This window comes from Opisthorchis viverrini (genome assembly GCF_000715545.1).
Source record: "Opisthorchis viverrini unplaced genomic scaffold opera_v5_134, whole genome shotgun sequence".
In the NCBI taxonomy this organism is placed as follows: Eukaryota; Metazoa; Platyhelminthes; class Trematoda; order Opisthorchiida; family Opisthorchiidae; genus Opisthorchis; species Opisthorchis viverrini.
In genome coordinates, this window is record NW_008751778.1 from 413874 (window position 1) to 430119 (window position 16246).

Here is a 16246-nt window from a genome sequence, read left to right on the forward strand (position 1 = left end):
AGCAAGATTCCAGGGAGGAGATCGCTTTGGATTTATTGTGGTGGTAATAACTAACTGTACCAACGAACTGTGAGTTGTATCATCTCGTCTATTTTTTTTCTCACTTGATGTAACTACTCTGAACTGGTATTTGCTCACGTTATCCACTACAAGTCTTTCAGCCGTCTGCTGAAGGCAGACTGTTTTTGTGCAGTGCCAGCTTCCGACATACCCAGAGTCTTCTGGTCGCATAACGTCCTCTAAAACGGTGCCGGTCATGGACCCAAGCTAACTGCATCGCCATCAGTTACCAGTGTCACCGAGTATTAAAATGATCACCGCTGGTTTCGTCACACGTATGGATTCTGACCTTGCATTCGTCCGGACATTCCGCCGTATTTTCTTCCTAGGGCCGCTAACTGGGTGGACAAATAGCCTGGCAACCTGACGCCACTTCAGTTGGAAATGGAGGGGTGCGTAGTAATAAAGTGACATGAGGGGCAGTCTTAGTCCAGAGCTCTTGCGGACGTAGTAAGGAACCAAATCGTGGGATAATCCAAATAAGCAAAGCCAGCTGTCCGAGAATTTCGTGATGTTTAAAGCCAATACAAAGATTTGGATGTTGTAGATTCTGCAGTGAAGTCAGGCTGCAATTATAGGCAAAACTTAAACGGATGTGATTATTAGGTGCGTATCAAAGCCAGAAGACAACTGTGCGGACAGACTAGCGATACGGAGGACAATAAAGATAGATATAACCGTCCAGTGTGCATCAATTTTTAAACGTATATGAACATGGGAAAAAAATATAAGGCGTTCAAAAAATGGATCGCAGTGAGACAATATAACGGCAAAAGCACAGGTGTATACATGAACAACGTCATTATCTGGCTCTCGATCTTTGTGCGATGGGTTTTCTGATAACGGAGAGGAGTAAATTGATGAATTACAAAGAAAGGAAAAGGACTATGACACACATCAAGGTCAAACCTGTCAGACACTCCTGCATTTAAATACCGGTGATGACAGCGTGTGCACTCACATAATATTCCAGGTCTATCTAGGTCGGTCTACGCAATGAGTACAGTTAGGCGAGCAAAGAGGGCAAAAGATTTCCAGACAAGAACACTGGTTCTGAACTTTTAGGAATGATGGAAACTGTAATTTTTCCGGGCTCTACTCGAAAAACCCCATATGTGAAAGTTTCATCATGATNACATATGTGAAATGTTTATCATGATGACGATAATGGAAATAGCTCGAATAGTCTGTTGTTGCATTTGAGTAGGAATAATAACACACGGAGCCAAAAAACATGGGTAATTTAGTGAAAAAGATTTAAATAGGTAGTTCTTGCCCCATGGAAAAAAATTAGCATTTCGTTGTTGGAAATTTTGAGCGAGGGCCATTCGTGAGAGTTGTAAGACCCGGATGGCTAAGTATTTCAAGGACGATTGCGGCTATCGGATTATACGCAATACGTATCCAGTGGACAATGGGAACAGACGGACGAGGGGAGCGGACTGTATATTAGGAACTGACAGGAACTGGTTCTATAGACAAGTGGGTTGGTATGCATCGTGAATTTGTCAAACGCATAATCAGCAGGAGTAGCAAGCAGTCAGTGAAGCTGTAGGGATATCTGGAAACAACAGCAAGTAAGCACCAAACGATGTGCAACCGTACAGATACGGACAGCCTGTCAGTTTCAGTTAGCCGTATAGAGAGATAATGGCGCAGAAAACAATCAATAAGCTCGATGACTGTCTTTGTTCGGCGGTGCGATGCGGGAGCTCGTGTTGCGAGACAAACCAGGTTGCGCGGCTAGGTCAGTTTAAAACAAATCGCACCAAAGGCCATCTGGCAGATGCGGTATATAGGTTATAGAAAAAATAGGGGATTCCTGGAGCCGAGTTGGTGTGGTGGGCAACACGCTCATCCGCAACCCTAGAAGCTCTGAATTCGACCACCGGTTGGTCTGTTTTTCCGTCAGAGCGGACGTTCGGAATTGAAAGTTAGAAGTGAGACAAACTCGCAAGCAATTACAGACGGGCAGCAGAATATTGACATCAGTTACTGAAGAATAAGCGGACCATGAGTGGGAGCGAAACATGGGGAAACGGGCAGCAAGGAAGTAAAACGGCGTCATAATGAACGGGCGTAATTTAATTTACACAGCATTAGTCAAAAACAAGAAAAATGACCGCTGCTCACCGCTGATTCACAGATGAAATCGTCAAGATTTTTCATGTTTACAAGTGACCCTGAGGGGAGGTGATTAGAGCGTTCTGTGGAATTAAAGGCTGCATTCATTTTCCCTTTAGAGTTGATCCGGACCTCACTAAAATATAGCCGTTCTCTCAGGTTTAGTCCTTCAAGTTAACATAGTGAGTGGTGAAAGGCCGGGAGTAGCTGTTTACTTCTTATTTGGATTCATTAAAAATGCGCAACTCACGAAACTCCAGCGAGTTTACCGGCTTTTCTACACAGACCGATTTCATTAGCAGGACGAAATCTCAAACAAAAGTTTCAACACCTTCTCACCTTATTAATCGTTGTTCATGTTAACGCGACAGCTCTGTGATAAATACTAGCCATTGCGCGCAGAGGGACCGTGGGAGTCTTGCCAACACCAAACCTGTCGGCCTTGCTCGTGTACCTCAAAATTCAATGAGATTAGTCCATTAATGCTTTTAATTCACATTTGGTTTTTGGCTAAGTTATCGGCCGTTGCGCGTTGTCATCAGCCAAGTCAACTTATTTGCTATTCCTGATGTCAACTCTACTCTCTTTCACATATTTTCCTTCCCCTTCCTTCACCCCGTTGATAACTCCTTCCTTGTGGGCCTGCCAGTTGTGACTAATGTCTCCATTCGTCATTCGGCGCTGAAATCCTCAGGTAGCTCGAACTCAAACTCCAAGCCTTGAAGCCCGATCAAACTGACTGCTTTCAATTTTCTTTCACCGAAACAAGCAGAATAACAAGCCGCTCTTGCTCTCACACTGTTTCACTTGATACTGAAGTGTTCTGTGTATCAGGAACAAGAATTCAAAATTCAAGAACGCATTCCCCTCATGTTTGACTGGGAACTTCTGGCAGTCCAGAGGCCGCTTCAGCAGAACGTGCAAAGTTCGGCATCGTTTTATGCCATCAAATGAATGGTTTCATGCTCGAGTGAATATAAATTGATAGTTTGTCCAGCAATGTCAAAAGTTAATCAACGTCTGTTTACCGTGTCTGCACATGCTCAAAACGACTGTAGACCTGACATAGTGGTGACAAGTTCAATGAAGCCTCTAGTGCTAAACAGACAAATATTGTTATCTCTGTCGGAAGATCTGGGTGCAAAAACAGACAAACTTGTTGCATCTAAAATTCGAACATTTGGTTGATTCGGGCTGAACTTGGCAAGTACGAACAACGGTGAGCCAGTCTTTCAGCCGTCTACTGAAGGCAGACTATTTTTGTGCAGTGCCAACTTCCGACATACCCAGAGTCTTCTGGTCACATAACGTCCTCTAATGGGGTGCCCGTCACGGACCCAAGCTAACTGCATCGCCATCAGTTACCAATGTCACCGAGTATTAAAATGATCACCGCTGGTTTTGTCACACGTATGGATTCTGACCTTGCATTCGTCCGGACATTCCGCCGTAATTTCTTCCTAGGGCCGCTAACTGGGTGGACAAATAGCCTGGCAACCAACAAGTGGTAAATATTCAATTTAGACGAATTTACTGAACACTCCCAACCACTTAACTCCTGCTGGAACCAGACCACAATGTCTTTGTGCAGTGCATTTTTTCCGTGACACGGTCTCTTTGTGCCTCTTGAGAATCGGATATCAGACAGGTCAGTGCGGCTGATTCAGTTTCGGACAAATGTTCATGGCGACTCCGAACATACTTTAGACAGACGGAACATCAGATGTCAGGTCAAACTTATGGTGCTCACCAATCCTGGAGCATGGTAGACACGGGATGCTAAGGAAATGAAAGAGCTTGAGAAAGATGCTAAGGAAATGGAAGAGCTTGAGACGCATCGACCTCTGGGTCGAGCGTCTTAAACGAATATTCTTGTGGCCACCTGCTGGCGTGCACTTGAATCCAGGGTACTGCCGGGATGGCATGCAACTCAACCAACAGCGGCAACCCACTAGACACTGATAATGTCACCTTGGTGGGTACCGAAACGGTTGCAACCCTATTGCCAAGCTCGCCGTACTGGATAGCTACTACGGACAATGGCAAATAAGGAGCTACGAATAAAACAAGTGTGCTCAGTGAACGGAAAAACAACAGCCTGAACTGTCGCGTGCTTTCTGAATGACATTTTGACCAGGGAATTTCTTCAAATTTATAACTAACTGATTTGTTTTACCTCAATACTGATCTAAAATACAAGGCTTGTGCGAACTGGCGTGAAGATTCAGAGGCTGTTCAGATTCAGAAGCCGTTCACAAAATAAGGGTAACAACAACAACCAGAAAAAGGAGACTTCTCTGGATTTTTCTCATGCGTTTGATAGCGGTAGCACAGAGCATTTGAATTCAACCTCACGAAAAAATTCTAGCATTCAATCCACAGAAGAAGACTGCTTGCAACCAGAATGTTGTCCACAGAATTGATATAACGTTAAAAAAGCGAAAATGAAACATACATTTACAAACTTTAAGGTCTGTGTAAGTTTACACGTGGTAGCGAAATTCAATCATTTAAAGTACACCCAAGTATGGCCAAGTTGGAGGGCTTCGGATATCTGGACGGCTTCGGATATCCAGGTCGGATTCTCATTCTGATGTTATCAAACACATAATGTTGTGTTCCTGAGAAGAAGATGGTTTCACCTGAGTGGGAAAATAGAAGATCGAACATTAATACTTATCTACCAAGAATCAATACGAACTGTCGAAAGAAATACAAAAGTCTGCACCTACTCATTTACCTGAGAGGTGACAATGTGTGGGGAAAGCATTGGTTGTTGCGGGGTGTGATTCAAGTCCCGGAAAAACGAACACTCGTACATTCATATTGTATATACATATATATTAATATGTTCATGTGTGTATATATTATATACGTGTTTATATCATTTCATGTATACATAAATAAAATTTTGTATGCTCTGTATAATAATTACAAAATAAATCCTGAGCAGAAGGCATGATTGTGTACATTGCCTTTGGCGATGCCTACAGTAGAGAAACTGTGATAGTCCACTGGTAGTGAGAGAGGACTTTGTAACTTCTTTCAATCAACTGGAAAACGTTCGGAACCGATCGAGAGATCATCGATTTAGAAGGGTTTGGTAAACAATCGGTAGTTTTTAATTGGGAAACAATTTGATTTTGACACGAAGCTTTATCAGGCCAAGTGAGCAGGTCACCAAGTTGGCCAGGTTATAAGACAGACGGGGAACCAATCAGTAAGTCCTCTTCAGATTATCACGTTGGATCAGTGCTGAGTGTCAGTTAACGGCTCTTGTCGGTTAGTGTGGTTGAGGGAGCTTCAAATTAGTTCCGAATTCGGTTCCTTAACCCTCCACTTTATGGTGCTTCAGGGTGCCACTGGTAGATTTTCTTCGGTGTTCGTGGGCTTGTGAGTGTTGCGACGCGAATATGAAGACATCTTAGTGATTGGTTCTCTGTCTGCCTTCAAACCTGGCCAACTTGGTGACCTACTTACTTGGCCTGATGAACCTCTTGTGTCAAAAACGAAACGTTTCCCAATTAAAAACTACTGATTGTTTACCAAACCTTTCTGAAAAACGATTGCATATTATTAATTTAGCCAATCTATTCTGAAAAGCCGAGAATTACTTGGCCATCACCAACAGTGTTCAACTCGCCAAACTCAATGAATTTTGAACATGCTGCTTTTTGGCATAAATTAGCCTCATTTTGGGGACAAAATCGCACTCTGAAATGTGACAGTATCCGCAAAGAAGATTTCTAGTTTTGAATGTGTACCTGGGAAATGATGACAGAGAAAATGCTAGTTATGAATACGAGTTCGGGCGCCGCGGCTTATGGCAGCGGATAGGGGTGGTACAGAAAAGCATTTCAAAACAAGATAAAAAAGAATAGGAGGTTTATGGCCACGAACAAGGGGATGTTCACAACATGACTTTGTAGGCAACATGCAAAGGGGTAGCCAAAACTCTCCGTTATATTTATCATTATCCGTTCCAAATCATCTTCATCGTCATCGATAGTGTGACACCACTGTTCAACACCGATGTTTCGCTGCCGTAAAACCGCGATTTATTTGAAAGCATTAGTGTAAAAAGAAAACAAAGGTGGGAGGGGAAGGAACTTAATGTTAGCTTACTACAGTCATCAAGAGGTACTTACACCTCCAGACATTCACTCAGGCAAGCTGAATAGAAACTGACAACAAGGTCGTCACTGACATTGGTTAGAAACCATATCTTGCAGCGTCTCCAACCCGGCGCAGTGAGGATCACGCGGTCCCCATCCAAGAAGGCTAGTAGCACCGACAGCACCCAAGCGTTTCGTGATCTCTTTCATACTCCTCTGCCAGGTCAAGGGTTAGCCACCTCTCTGCTTCCATCACTCTGAATTGAGCGTGTAAAACAGCACTTTCTTCGACAAACGATGGTTAGGCATAAGCAACGCATGTCCCAACCCACGCAGCTTCTGGTGCTGGACACATTCTTCAAGTATCTTCAAGTATCCATTGCACAGCCGAAAACTAGCCTTCCAATAACCTCATTACTGATACACCGACACCAACCCACATGACCTTTGGTTCTAGGACAACGATTGCCGCACACCTAAAGACGTCTCAGTTCCTCTGCTCGAACAGCCATACACCTAAAAAGCTCGCACTGTAGCTTGATACACCGTCCCTTGAGATTCAGAGGTACACCACTTTGATGCCATAGATGTGTCAGATTAGCAAACGGAACCGATTATTGCAGATCCATGCATGGACCTCATCTGTCGCACTTTTCGATTCAAAGTTCCGCCCCGATCATGTGTTTTTGTCATTCGTACCAATCATGTGAAAGACTGCAGCAAACATCACGTGCAGTGTCGTGGCCAGTGGATGGCGTGATCCGTCAAACGCGGCATAGAAACTGATATTATCATGCTGAGATTCGTAATAACCAAAACGTGCTTCGAGTGTCGTATTCATGTACCATCTTTTCTTGAAACCCTTGAGGGTTTCTTTCAAAATTTCGGAACGCACTTTGCATACGCTAATTTAATTTAAAGTTCAAGGGATATGACTCAACTGCGGACTTTTATTTTACATAATCCCACTAGAGTGTATACAGAAGACCTTTTTGCGGCTGCATGAAAATGGAGAGGGAGACTGTTGAACATATCTTATCGACTTCAACCAGAAATGACGTTTTTTGATACAGTGATCCGTCCTACAGCAACCAGTCCCAGTGAATAGCTCAACTGACCGCGTTGCTTGGTCCTTAAATCTGGTCTGCTCCTTAGGACTCCTGGCACTTTAGCTCAGAGATAAATGATGAAATCTTTAAAACGCAGTTCCAGATTGGTCATGCGGAAAAACTTCACAGTGCGGATTCAATCACAGCTTTTTATTTTACATATCCTTACAAGAAAGTATACAGAAAACGTTTTCTCGTCTACGGAATAAAGGAGATTGTCGAACACTTTCTGTCGAATTTCGGTTGAAATTTGACTTCAGCCAGGGGTGACGTCGTTCTTATATTGTGATCCACTCTTGAACAACCAGTGAAAAGATCAACCAGGCACTTTGGTTGGTCCTTAACTCTGGTTTGCTCACAAGGACAATTTGTACTTCAGCTTAGGGATAAAACGCTATTTCAGGTTAGTCCTTCAGAAAACTTTCGCTGTGTAGGCGCTAGAAAATCGGGAGTTTTCCACAGCACCATCTGGTCTACACTTCACCTGGCTGAATAGTTCTTCTATTTGATAAAGTTAGCTTTTCCCTTTGCAGAAATGCTATCGACAATTCACCCGACCGTTTTCCGTTTTCCGTTTGCACCAGTGCCAGTTAACTGGGCTAACACAAAGTGACGTTGGATGCACTTGAAACAACACAACTCAGAACCATTTGGGAAACTCACTTCTTCATGGAGGCTCAGCAGCAGGTAGAACATAACAGCTACAGTGATTTTTCGTCAGCTTTGGAAGTTAATTATTGGCGCCCTGTCATTTGCCTTCACTCCTACCTTGGGACGCATGATCAGTCTGATTGTTTAGGGGGGCGACCAAGGTTTACCGATTACTTAACGTTTCTACAAGAAACATGCGATCAGTGTTCGTTTTATTGCAAGCTCCATGAAAGATGAATGAATGAACTAGGGTTCTGAGAAGGAGATCTTTGACCTTAAAACAAATCCAAGTTTGAATGTATTGCTGTACGATTCCACAAACATGCTCATCTCATCACTCTGTTAGCTAAGGAGATTCCAAAATCTGTCACTAGACGGCCTGGAGTTGCGCGTCCCCAGTCGATATCAACACACTGCTGGCTATCCTTCTATTCTTGATTCATGTGTCCATTACGGAAGGAATTTCTGGGCTCAACAGACGAACCCAGTCAACAAACGTGAGCTCCTGTGGATGCAGTGGTCATTGTGTAAACGAACTGCAATGGAAAGACGTGGAAAATAACCACAAACTTATTACTAAGTTTTAAAAGTTCAACCGGAAGCGGCACAATGGTTTCTACCGAGGGACGTCGCTCTAAATTGAGGACACTTGCTTCGGCATCATTTGCTTTTATAGCGGCTGTACGCATGTACTCTTTCAAGCCTAGAACATTACATCGCTCACTGGTTGTTTTATTCGGTGTCGTTCTCGTAAACCAATAAGGAAAAAATTATAGTTTACCGTTTAACCCGGTAAATGCGGCATCCACGGGGACCGGAACGCCTTCCCACGTGTCCTCAATTAGACGTGGATAGTCCGGACCTCCATACACCTGCCCAAATTGACCGGCTTTCTCATCCAACTTCCAGTAGTACCGACCGGCAAAAAGATAGATCTTCTTGTTCACGTCCCACTGGAAAGCCGTGTCGATTTTTGTAACCGTTTCTGGCAAACCGAGCTGCGTTAACGGTAGACCATGAAGGGGAAAGTCCGTTTTTCTCCTGACGTTGTCAGCCAACAACCAGAAGCGCCGGCCTAAGTAAAGAAATGTTTGATATGGTGAGAGAAAGCTAAGACCGGAGCGGGAACAATTTATCCCCGTGCAGAGACTCACCCCTGAACATGTAGATTGCGGCATCCTCTCGCTCGACTCCGGCGTCGATATAATCGACGTATTTGGGCAAAGCGGGCCAATAATAGGTTATACTGGTTGGCCCATCACGAAATTCGTAGGAAACCCAAGTGCTTACAGTCTTTGACCAAGTTACACGCCATTGCAACTGGAATTGAGAAAATGGTAACGTGTTTTTGAAATTCCGGTAATGTAAAAATCAGTAATTTGATACTGATAACATACAAACTATCTCTAATGAATGATCGGATACGAGATAACTAGTCAAGACGGAATTTTTGAAAATGTTATTGGGTGCTTTTTTTCAAAATAAATGTGAACGGTATGATGACCAAAAATCACCAACCAGGAGTCACCCTGCTGTAAGTCAACAGCCAATTAGAAGCCCAATTTTTCGCTACTTATGATCGGTTGGTGGACGCTTGGTCATGTGGATAACGCACGCCCCAGGTTTCACGTGACTGACACAATCCACATCAAGCTGATAAGTAGGGAAATCTGATCATAACTCTGCACTCACCGGGCCTTTAAAAATATACAACTCCAGATTTCGAATTTTAATGATCACATCGATACTGGTGTTGCAAAAGTCCACGAGTTTGCGTTTCTCTGTTGTCGGCGGCGTCAGGGGAGCTGAAAGAAATGTTGTTCGAATGAAAGATTACAATTCTGTTTATACAAGGTAATGCCACTCTTGAGTAAAACGTGCAAGGTGGCTTTGAAATATTTACAAGCAAATACACGATGGTTTCAATTACCTTCGCATATGATTGTCAGATTGAAGAATTAGGCGTTTCGGCCTTCTTTTTGAACATCCAAACAAAACATTTCGCCAAATTTTAGCCGCAAAACACGCGCTTGAAAATGTAGCGATCTGCACGCAACCTTCGAAAGTTTCAGTTAGCAAGACTAGGTCCCAATATTCGTTTAACTATATTTTAGCCATCTTTGACTGCAGAAGGAGCAACTTGTAGTTTTTGAATTTCGGCTTGAAAACTTTGTCAGTTAGTCAGTTAAACCAGGAATGTCGGAGAGCGTTACTTTCGACCTTGCTGAGAATTGCAAACAAAGGTAACCTTTGGTACATTATGACGTTGTGGGGTTTACGAGTTATGTATTGTTCATACATCACTCTTGTTTGAACAGTCGTCCTACAGGTGTAATTATTCTGATCAGTCCACATCAAAGTGGGGTGGAAGCAGTGAATTCGAATTTCGCTCTTATTAGAGCTCATCAGTAGTGCACATCCAATGTCCGCGCCAGGGTTTGAACTCTGGGCATCTGACATGCGAGGTGAGCTTGTTACCACTACTCCGCAGGCGCGAAAACGTTCAATCGTTCAGACGTGCAAATTCAGATGCGTCCAACGTGTGTTGGAGTGGTTACACGCTCGTCTCGCATGTCAGATGTCCGGGGTTCAAATTCCGGCGCGGCCATTGGATGTACACGGCTGATGAGCTCAAATAACAGCGAAACTCGAGTCCAGTGCTTCTCATCCCCTCTTCCGTGCAGATTCGTTAGAACACTTACGCCATGATGGAAGGTTGCTTTGCTTCACGATAATGGACAATATTCGTTTGCAGATCACTCAGAACTTTACTCAAACTGGATTCCGCTCCCAATTTTATTGCAACTTTGTTTCAGGACCTTTGCTAGATTTCAAAACCCCATACATCGGTACCTCGGTACTCTCTCGTGTCACGGAAGTGAGGAGTGCAATCTGAAGAAAACAGTAGGAACGATGTGGAGTGACGTCCTTCTGTACAATCTCGTTTTTTTCGCAGTACGTCTAAATTGAAATGAAATGCAACAAATTCAGCTACAGTTGCATCACTTTTATGGAACTGACATTTAGCCCAACCAGCCAATAAAACCGAAGTAGTCTCAGTGTATGGCGTTGGTTTTAAAACGAGAAAAAAGCTGTCAGTCAAAAAGGGAGTTTGCATGGAGTGGGAGGCAAGTATTTTTCTGATGGCACCTAAACTGGTTAATCAGTAATGCTTCCGGGAAAATCCGTCTGCTCCCTGGTGTGGTTTGGATTGACATGCAAATTTCAATTCAGCGTCCTGTTTTGTCCCGAAAACATCACCTAACCTTTTACGTAAGAGGTATTTTAAACGGGTACGTTCCAGGCTCACTGGCGTAACGCAATGCCCGTGACTGCAGAAAGTTTTACACGATTTTGCCCTCTAATGTCTCAAAAGCTAGCTTATTCGGTCAGCTGAAATGTAAACCCGTTTTGCACCGATTCTGAGGGGCTTACGACCACCTTGGTTAATCAAATTTGCATACTACTGTCGCATTATTGCTAGCCGACACGGTTTAGATAGTGTAAAAAAATTCTAAAAACTGTGGTAAATGGAGGCAATTGTGAAAGCAAAACACGTGATAAACCTCTCTACTGGTCGGCTTTAATAAGGACCATCATCACCGGGACTCGGTTGTGAAGCCTAGCTTAACAAAACCGAATGCAGTGTCGTGAAATTAGAATTGCAAAATTTTGGACACGTCTGTGCCAAAACAATCGATCTGACTAACCAATGGCGCCCCAACAAACAAAACTATGAAATTAGCTAATATACACTTATTTGCAAACTAATTTGGTCTTTCGAGAGACCCACCTGAAACCCACCTGAAACTCACCTGAATCTCTCGTTTGTGATGTTTTCAGGCAACTGAATGTGCTGCACCAGGCCGCCTCTTGTTTTAGTCGCTACGATATTCTAGATATCGCGATACATGTATATCTTTGTAATGTTCATCGGATTTTTGTTCATCGGATTTTCAGCAACGATATGAGTAGTACATTACAAAGATAAAACTATAAAGCCATTTTGAGCTAAAAACGAATGAGGATATTCCAGAAATACGACCAGTTAAAAATCCGATCGGAGCCTGGTACACTTTTGACTGATACCAAATTAATTTGCAAATGAGTGTATTCCTCAAAATCAGTCCAATTTAGGTTCAAGTAGAACATGAGGTTGACGAAAACTCGATGACTGCGCCTACGTGATGGGCCCCAAGAAGGGCGAAACCGGTTGTCGGCTGTCAAAACCTTTTCAGCAACCTTGCGACTAGTATCCTTTATGGACTATTCATTCTGTTTTATTGAGTATAAAGAATATCTAGTTTCATTTACAGGGCATCATCTACAAGGAAATGGATGGTTTTCCCAAGCACAAACCTTTGAGACTTACACTCGCTGATTTGTCCTTGGCGAAACTTGGGCAGTCAGTGAGAAAATGTACTCTGCTTGAAAATATTTTGTTGATACACTAATTATGGACAAATTTAAAAGAGACTGGGCATTTGTTCTCAGTTTAAAACCCTCTCAAGGACGAAGTGTCAAAATTCACTCTCCTTTCTTTGTTACGACGCGAAATACCCACTCACTCAAACAGTTTTTCAGAGTAACATTGATCAGTCAATTCAGGTCTTTCTATGGGCTCAGAAAGACATTGAGGATATGTCTAGAACTGTGGTATCACGTGTCGAATCTATATGATCAACGCAGCCAGCCCTATATTTCTCTTCGCTTTAGCCCGTTCTACACATACAGCAGCAGACGAGATTCAATCTGAAACACTATTAAACCTTCTGTCTTGCTTGAACCTGTCCGGGAATCACAGAAACTCACAAGCAAGTGACAATGCATTAGACAACTTAAATTTCAAATTGGGCTATAGTACAACTCCCAAGAGAGACTGTAATTGGTAATTGACCATGTTGCTCTTCCTTCGTTTGCCGAGGCTAACAACTGATCCGCAGAGGTTTCGAGGAAGCATCATCGTTGGATTGGTAGTTCCTCGCTTGACTAGTGCTCACGCCCAATCAAACAACGGGATGGCGGACCACGACGCAAAACAAACCAGGAACGGACCAACCAGAACAGGAATTAACGGACGAAACTTGTAGCATGTGGTTGAGCAATAAGAGTTGAAAATACAGATCGCAACCTAACACGCTCAAAATATGCTAGGTGAGAGTTTGCGAACATGAGACTCAGAAGATGTTGAAGAATTTTCACTAACCTAGTCAATAGTTCTTGGACAGCTCAAAGCCAAACATCATTTCTGATCAATATATGTATATCTCGTAAACTCAAATGCTGGTCCCACTCTGACTTACGTGGAGGGGGCACATCCGGAAGTTCCGGCTCCGGAGGAATAAACTTCCCAGGTTTGGCAGCACCTGGTTGAACAAAATAAGAGGTACAATGGAATCGTTTTCATAGTTTGAGAAAGAGTTGTCCATTGTCGGTAAAAAGGAGAGTGTTTAAATGGCGTCGGGTACAATTTCAGCTAATTTGTGACGTTTTTTCAGGTGGTCAGCGGCACCAAACTGAAACGAAGCTGAGTCTGACGCAGTGGATACCATAAACGTCTCAACATGAAATCTGATTCCGTTAGAGTACATTACATCTGTGACCTGTGGTTGAATGCATCAGGTTAGGCATGGAATGGTTTTGAATTCCCCGGTAAAACATCCTTGATAGGACATGTCACTCATAGGGTTGCAAACATTTTTCGATAGCCCTCCGTCGGCTTCACCTCTCCTAAGTATCATCAAGTGGGTAAAGTCTCCAAGTTTCCCTCAAACTGATGTCGTACTGAAAAAATCCAACTGGACTTTAACTGAATCTCCCGTTTACAAAATTTTCTACAGAATGTCAGACATCGTAATAAATCAAATGTGAGATAACCTCTTAGCGGGACATTCAATTGCTTGATATCATAAACAAGAGGTTGATCTAGAATTTAAGTGAGTCTGTCAGGAAAACCAGATTGGTCTACGAATCGGTGTTTCATCTATCTGGACACTTTAGGACACTTGGTTTGGAAAACTAATGGATTTACTGATAAGCGTCCACAAATCAATCAAACTAATCAATGTCAGCAAACATTTCTAACCATAATAGGGAACACAACATTTCAAAAAAGTAGGTTGAGCTTTGCCAATTTGAAAGTGGTATGTTGTGCAACCTTTGGCCTGAATAAGAAGGAAGAGTTTTTCGGTAAGAAAGGTTAATTTGAAAGTATCGCTTTAAACTTCTGCCTTCAGAGCTAATAATCTACCTGCTATTTTTGGCAACCGTCTCTGTCCTTAATCGGTATACACAGCTGCATCCACCCTTGTCAAATTCCGTGGCCATTTCTGTCTTGTAAATAGTTTACAAAGTTTCAAATGGGCAAATTCTACTTTAATATTGTCCAACACTGAGGTTTTACGAACATCAGCAACTATCGTGGAATAAAATTCATCTGCTTTTATGGTAGCCACAGGTAGATCAATATTCCGATTGCATCCCTGGCGTAAACCACCGCTCTGGTTACCGGTATAGTGACTATGAATCCCTAGTCTAAAACTCGTTCTGCTCCTCATAAACCTGTAGAAACTTCCCTAAAGGAAACTACATATAAGGTTGCTGAAAACGCTTCTGTAGTTCAACATCGGTTTTGCCCTCTCTTTAGTACTGATCATGAACGAGAGATTCATTGTACGAGAGATTCAAATCTATGTGAATGAGTGTAGTTGGACAGTTGCCTACAGGTTGGATACAAGTAGAATACAAACTTTAGGGAAACTCGCTGACTGCACCAACCTGATAAGCCCCAGAAGGGGCGAAACCGGCATTAGGCTACCGAAGATTTTTCAATAACCTTGTGGCTAGTTCCCTTCAAGAAACCATATTTCAACATCTCAAATTTTGTACCAAATGTAACAGTGTGTGGCCTTTTGTACAGCGTCCAAAGGACATCGTAAACGAGGAATTCAACTGTGATTCAGTTGAAACATGCGTTCAAACCAAACCGTTGTGAAAACGAGTTTTTCCTAAAGATCTGCTCACTTATCATGGCAAAAACAGTAACAGCATTTGCAATGTTTTTTTCAAAATACGGAGCTTATCAACCTCACACAGGAAGTGTAATGAGTAATAATTACGTGACTTAGAGGCTGAGTAGTGGTGAGAACACATTTTCAAAAAAAAAACGGCAACGTTTGGCTCACATTGGAAGCAAGCTATTGGTGAGTTTGGCAGCGCCCATTCGAAAACCAGGGTACGATGGGCAGATTATTTCATGTTAGCCCACTCACACTTGAATGAATCGCAGTAAAAGCAGTGCAACTCGGAAATACAAACCTTTTATTGCATTGCAATGCTACGGTTATTTTTCATATTCATTAAAAACAGAGCGAGGTTATTCGGTAATGATTTTCAATGGTGAAGTGAATGTGAACTACGCGACAGAACGCACTACTCACAAGGACGCTGAAAACATATCGGCAGCCTACTACCGTTTATGCCTTTCTTGGAACCTACAGAACATTCATAGCCCTCGAGTTTTTACTCAACTTACGTAATATGTTTTGTCACGGGGGAGAGTGTATGGTGAGCCCTCCAAAAGCTTCCCTACAAAAAGTGGTGTCAGACAAGGATATCCACTCTCGTTCAACTTCGTCATTGACGAAATAATGAGCCGAACACGGGACGGTCTTCGAAACCCCGGTGTTCAACTTGTCGCTGGCGAGAACCTTGTCGATTTGGAGTACGCAGATGACATCGCTTTGAAGACCACAGCGAAGCACAAACCATGTTAAATAAACTAACTACCATCATACCATCTTTTGGCATGCACCTTGTACCTTCAAAGTGCAAAGTTATGCTCAAGAATGTGCCATCTGCGAACATATTCCTTACAATTCAAGGAGAATCACTGGAGATTGTGGAAAACTTTACACACCTCGGTAGTTGTATTAGCTCTGACGGAAGTGTGTCTGATGAAGTCAGTGAAAGAATCTCAAAGTCTCGAATCACGTTTGCTAATTTGCGTCACTTCTGGCATCTCACTATATCTTAAGGGTCTTAAGGCTACAGTAAGGACTGTGTTGTATTGGTGCGAAACATGGCCTCTGCGGACAGACGATGTGAGGCGTCTTCATGTTTTCGACCACCGATGCCTCAGAAGCGTGGCTGGCGTCAGCGTGTTAGTAACGAGGTGATTAGAAAACG

At 42.9% G+C, this 16246-nt stretch overlaps 1 protein-coding gene across 1 annotated transcript in view; it reads right to left on the reverse strand.

Annotated features, from left to right (window-relative positions):
* Positions 1 to 4300: 4300 nt before the first annotated feature.
* Positions 4301 to 16246, reverse strand: part of T265_06075 (hypothetical protein) — a gene marked incomplete at both ends in the record, with an annotated part of 30941 nt that continues 18995 nt past the window's right edge. Inside the window, 5 exons of the mRNA XM_009171253.1 lie at positions 4301 to 4826; positions 8841 to 9134; positions 9214 to 9379; positions 9752 to 9864; positions 13363 to 13425. Coding sequence (XP_009169517.1) covers positions 4687 to 4826; positions 8841 to 9134; positions 9214 to 9379; positions 9752 to 9864; positions 13363 to 13425 — 776 coding nt within the window. The remainder of the gene's footprint in view (positions 4827 to 8840; positions 9135 to 9213; positions 9380 to 9751; positions 9865 to 13362; positions 13426 to 16246) is intronic.